This window comes from Chrysochloris asiatica, unplaced genomic scaffold (genome assembly GCF_000296735.1).
Source record: "Chrysochloris asiatica unplaced genomic scaffold, ChrAsi1.0 scaffold00254, whole genome shotgun sequence".
NCBI classification, from domain to species: Eukaryota; Metazoa; Chordata; class Mammalia; order Afrosoricida; family Chrysochloridae; genus Chrysochloris; species Chrysochloris asiatica.
In genome coordinates, this window is record NW_006408772.1 from 756,209 (window position 1) to 762,283 (window position 6,075).

Below are 6,075 nucleotides of genomic sequence, written 5' to 3' on the forward strand. Positions count from 1 at the left end.
AGTCGGAATTGACTTGACGGCACTTAACAACAACAAACCCACACACATTTTTGCACATTTTTACAATCCATGGTAATCTGAAAACTTTGATGGATTGTCTTAATATCAATTTCCTGACTGGCATCATGCAATATGTAAGTGAAATGTTACCACGGGAAGAAGCTGGATAAAGAGTATACAAGACCACTCTATTACATCTTACAATTGCATATGAATCTACAATTATCTCAAAAAGCATTAAGTTAAAGAATTGTATGAAGATGAGGATGTTGCTTGCATTGGAAGAAGTAAAAAATCTTCATAGAAGAATCAACACTTGAACTGATTTTATATTCTGTTGTTTCATGCTTAATAAAGATTATCAATTTATAATAGTGAAATGAACACTTTGAATAAATCTGCATCGTGACAGGGAGTCCTGGTGTGGTGCTGTGAATTAATGCACTAGACTGCAAAGTCAGTTTGAACCACAAAGTCAAGAGTTCAAGCTCACCAGCTGCTCCTTGGAAACCCTATACAGAGTCACTATGGGTCTGACTTGATGACACTTAACAATAACCTTGTCATAGAGAACACCTTTACAAACAACATGTTTTGGAATGATGTCAATAAAACTTCTTTTTAGACTCAGCATGAAACAAGAAACCAGTCCATTCTACTATTTGTCTTCATTTCAAAAATATTTATTCAACCTATTACAATCAAGCATCATAATATTTAAAACATGACTATTTTCATTATATTATAACATCTACCATTTCTTGAACACCTACCATATATCGAGAACTGTGCTAAACATTTTCAAAAATTACCTTATTTAAATCCTTACAATCACCTCCGTCTTTGTTGTTGTTGTTATGTGTCGTGGAATCGGTTCCGACTCATAGCGACCCTGTACAGGGTTTCTGAGGCTGTAAATTTTTATAGGAGAAGAAAGCCTCATCTTTCTCCTGCGGAACAGCTGGTAGTTTCAAACAGCTGACCTTATGGTTCACAGCCCGATTTGTAACCACTACGCTACCAGAGCTCTTTCCATCTCGGTCTAAGAGGTATTTAAATAGAGGCCTAGAGTGTTTAAATAACTTAAGACACACAAACTAGTAAACGCTAGGAAATACTTCTTGAAACTGATTTTTAAACAATAATAAAGCTATGTTTATTGCATAATACAAAAATAAAAGAGCCATTTAACAACATTTATTGAAAGATTATTATATACAGAAAACTTTAGAAGGTTTAGAGGAAAAGAGGTAAAAGATAAGGATATGTCTACCCTCTTGTACAATTAAAAAATATCATTATAGCCCTGACTCCTTTTCAATAAAATGGCTAACAGGGACAAGCTCAGAAGTGCTGAGATATCTTTCAAAATGACTCCTCATTTTTAAAAATACGATTCTGTATTATCTATTTCTCTGTGCACATGAAGTTTGAACTATTGCTCAGATTTTCACTGTGACTCAGAGAGCTATTTCACGAATTCTTCTCTAAGATGTATAATGCCATTTAAAATTAAACCTTAAAAATTTCTCCTTAATTTAAATTTTCTTATTTATTACCGAAGAAATTCCTCAACTCACACACTTCACAATTATTTTGTTTGGAATCTAATCTCCAGAAATGAAAATATTAATAATGACATTTTACATACATTTATTTTAAGTGCCTATGCAAAGATGAACGTATTCTTTTGTATTTCAAGACCTTGATACTGACTTTCTATTATATTTTTTCAGTATTCTTTGAAGCTCCAGACATCATTCAAGCATTTGGTTCTTACTTACAGATTAGAGGTGCCACCTAGAGGCCTAATTTGAGAATACACTGAGAAAAGGGGACTCAATTTTTAATGGAACAGTAACAGTAACGGCAACAACACCAAAAAAAAATTGCTGTCAGGTCAGTCGGAGCGAGAGTCCTATAGGACAGAGTAAAACTACTCAACAGGATTTCCAAGGCTTTGCTCTTTGCAGAAGCTTACTTCACATGTTTCTCCCTCAGAGAGGCTTGTTGTTGTTAAGTGCCGTGGAGTCGGTTCCGACTCAGCTACCCTGTATAGGGTTTCCAAGGAGCAGCTGATGGGTTTGACCCACCATCCTTGTGACTAGGAATCCAGTACAAACTGTCAACCTTGCGTTTAATAGACAGGGACTTAACCACTGTTCCACCAAGAATTCTCTTAATAATGGGACAGTGAGAGTAACTAAGTTTGAAATGTATTTATATCTTAAAAATTCATCACTTTTCTCAAACTTAATTATTTTTTCCAAAACATTTCATTAAATGGAACAAATATCTTTTATATAATAGGTTAACACAATTAATTCATGTCAGTTTTAAAATCTTAACCAACCTTCCTAATTTTATCAGCTCTAATGTTACTTGGGTCCGTGGAAAAGAAATTTTTCCTAATACTTTTGATTTTCAAAGCACATATTGTAAAGAACTTACACAAGTAGCTGTATAATTCAGGAAAAGTAGCTGAAAGATCCAATGGAATCTCAGTGTTTATCTGCCCATATAACATAGTACCATTCCTAACTTCACAATTCACTTGAATGTTATTTCTGAAACAACTCAGGAATAATTTTTAAAACTCACATTATAAAAGTGGCTGATATTAAGTTTTTAGTCTTCAATTTCACATCCAGGTAGTTAGCAATTCAATGCCAGATTAGATGCAATATAGAGGCAGATTCCGGGATGATTTCCCCATGACACCTTCCATGTGTGCCCAGATGAGGTCAAAATCACCAGGCCTATGTAGACTGCAAATATAGCAATGGGGATGAAAGCTATCTACCATAATATTAGACTGCAGTTCTCAGCCCTGGGTTCAGTTGTAGGACTATAACTACACTCTAACACCTGGCTCTTTCTCCTAAATGTAAATGTTCAAGCCATTGTTTTTAATCTCATTTGATTAAATAATTTGGATAGATTATCTCTTTCTTCCCTCCCACTCAACCACATGAAAAAATTTTACCACAGAAAACATACTGGTTGATCTTAAGTAAATTTTCATTATAGCCTCAATCTTAAAGAAGTCACAAAAAAATTGACGCGTGACATTTTTCCCATCTTTCGCTTACTCATGGATTATCATTTTATAATGTCAAGCACATAGGTGATTTATATATGTTTTGTTATTATTTAATGACATTCCTTAGCAGTATAATGTTAAAATAAACATTTTTTTGTTTGTTTTAAATTGGTCAGAACAAGTGCATTACATAAAATTTGTATAATTATTGTTAGGTCACAAGAAAATGGAATCTTCTCACCATGTATCTCAGGAGTTATTTGACTAGATATAAAAAAATGAAACTATAGCTTGGTTTCTTTCTGTAATTTTTAACTCAGATCCCATTTGTTCTCGGTCATTAAGTGTTTGATGTTCTGTTGTCTGTTTGCTTGACCTTTTATAATGAGTATGATCATTTTCCTTATACCACTAGTGATGTTTTCCTTGTTATGATTAATTTCACTCCTTGAAAGTAGAAATTTACTGAGATAAGTAAAGTTTGGTAAATGAATAAAGGAATCATTTCAAATTCTGTACACACATGAGAAATTTATGTCAAACCAAAATTTTGATGATATCAAACTCCTAGGGACAGAATCCATCAGGCTAAAGAAAGAGGCTCGTGTAGAGTAGAGTTTGGAAGAAAATGTATGCATCCAACAGCTTAGTTACATTGGTCACATTCTGGTCATCTGCAAAATTCCTTTTACAATTTTGTATCTTTAAGAATGACCTACATCCCTTCCAGCCAAAAATGAAAGAGTTCATATGTCTTTAGGTTTTCTCTCTTAGACACCAGTTTTGGAGGCGATCCAGTCCCGGAAGGCAGTCACCCTTGTATACACCCCAGGCTTGTTGGGTTTCCCGCATTCATCTCCCCAGCTCACTATTCCAGCAAGATACCAGATATCCCTAGCATTTGGACTAACCAGTGGTCCTCCAGAGTCACCCTAAGAGAATAAAAGAAATTCATAATTAACAATTCATTTCATTACAGAGGAACTTGCAATTATCTAACTTAGGAGTTTAATGAAATGGGTTGTTTTTTAAAGTCTTCAGTGTATTTGAATGCAAAAGTGCTTCCTTAGATCTCCATCAGTTTTCCACATAAAATAGAAGTCCCAATTCCAGGGGAATTGGCTTAGACTCTGGGTTTAGTCCACTGAGATTAAAGGCCCTTCTTCTTTGGATAGCAAGTACTCTTAACTGACACGAAACATATGGCAAAAACTATTCCCTGTTAGCCACCAAATAGAGATTGCCTCTTTATCAGTATGACTGGTATCAGAGAAGGTGAAGCAGGGAATCAAACATTTGTCCCTCCCAGCCAGCAACTAAAGCCTTACCCACCTTGTGATTTCAGGGGAGATTAGGTGGGGTTCATGAACAATCATACCCTCATCAGTGGTAACACAAGGTGTTTCTTTCCTCGCTCAGTGAGGTGATGCCAGACGAGGTTTAGTGTAGACTCAGGACTTTCACTACAACCCAGCAGTAATGAAAACATGCCCCCCTCCAAGGTGTCAGCGGAGGTCAAAAGAAGAACTGTAACAAGGCACTCATACCCCTCCTAGGACAGGCGGTGTCAAAAGAGCCAAGTGGGAGGCTTGACATTCTCTCTCTTCTAGTCAGTAACAAGGCATTGTTTCCCCAGCCAAATGTCAAAAAAAAAAAAATGAGTGGGAAACCTGGACTTTCACTTTTTATTGATAGTAATAAGGTGGTAGCTTCCTATCCACAATGGTGTGGTTTCATTCATAAAGCCCAAAATACATTTGGCAATCAATTGTCACACAAAGAAACAGGAAAATCTCAATTTCAATGAGAACAGGTAATTAAAGATATTAATAGTGAGATGACACAGATGTTGAAATTATCTGATGAAAATTTTGAAGAAGTCATCATACAAGCATCTCAATGAGTTATTATTGTTAAGTGTCGAGTAGATTCCGACTCACAGTGACCCTGTCTAGGGTTCTGAGGAGCAGCTGATGGTTTTGAACTGCCATCCTTGCAGTTCAAACAGACCTTGCGGTTCATTGCAATATCCTGCAGTGCCACACCAGGACTCCCGGTGAGTAATTACACCATGCTTAAAACATATGGAAAACCAGAAAGTCTCAGAAAAGAAATAGCAGATATACAGAGAACCAAATGGAAATCTTTGAACTTAAAAATATAGTAATAAAAACAAACAATTCAATAGATAGATTGAACAACAGAATAAAAAAGACAGAGCAAAGAATCAGTAAGCATGAATGTAGAATGATAGAAATGACCCAATCTGAAAAATAAAGATAAAATAGAGTGGAAAAAAAATTAACAGAAAGCTCAGGGACTTGTGGGACTATAACAAAAGATTTAATATTGCTGCCACTGGAGTCCCAGAAGGAAAGAAAAAATAAGAACAAGGTGTTGCTGTGTGTTATCAACTCAGTTCTAACTCATAGTGATCCTGAATAGGGTTTTTTAAACTGCAAATCTTTACAGGAGCAAAAAGCCTCATCTTTCTCCCACAGAGCAGCTGATGGGTTTGAGCAGCCAGTTTTGCAGTTAGCAGCCCATTGTGTAAACCATTATGCTACCAGAGGGTTGAAAAAATATTCAAAGAAATAATGGCTAAAAATGTCCCTAAATTGGCAAAAGATATAAACCTATAGGTTAAAAAAACTAAACAAATACCAAACAAGATGAATTTTTTAAAAATCCATGCCAATATACATATATATATACATATAAATGTTGTTAAGTGCCACTGAGTTGGTTCCGACCCATAGCGACTCTGTATAGGGTTTCTAAGGAGCAGTTTGTGGGTTTGAACTGCCAACCTTGTGATTCAAACTTATCTTTTGATCCAGAGCACTATCCTACAGCACCACACTAAGATTCCACAAATAGTAATAAAACTTCTAAAAACTAAAGTTAAAGAAAAATAACTTGAATGTAGCATTAGAAAAATAACACCTTACTTATAGGGGAAAAAAACAAGACTGACAGGAGATTTCGTTTCAGAAACCATGGAGACTAGAAGAAGTGATCAGGGAGTTGTT

At 35.5% G+C, this 6,075-nt stretch overlaps 1 protein-coding gene across 1 annotated transcript in view; it reads right to left on the bottom strand.

Annotated features, from left to right (window-relative positions):
- Nucleotides 1-3,813: 3,813 nt before the first annotated feature.
- Nucleotides 3,814-6,075, bottom strand: part of TMPRSS11E (transmembrane protease, serine 11E) — a 55,797-nt gene continuing 53,535 nt past the window's right edge. Inside the window, exon 9 of the mRNA XM_006873786.1 lies at nt 3,814-3,975. Within this exon, the coding sequence (XP_006873848.1) occupies nt 3,814-3,975 (162 nt within the window). The remainder of the gene's footprint in view (nt 3,976-6,075) is intronic.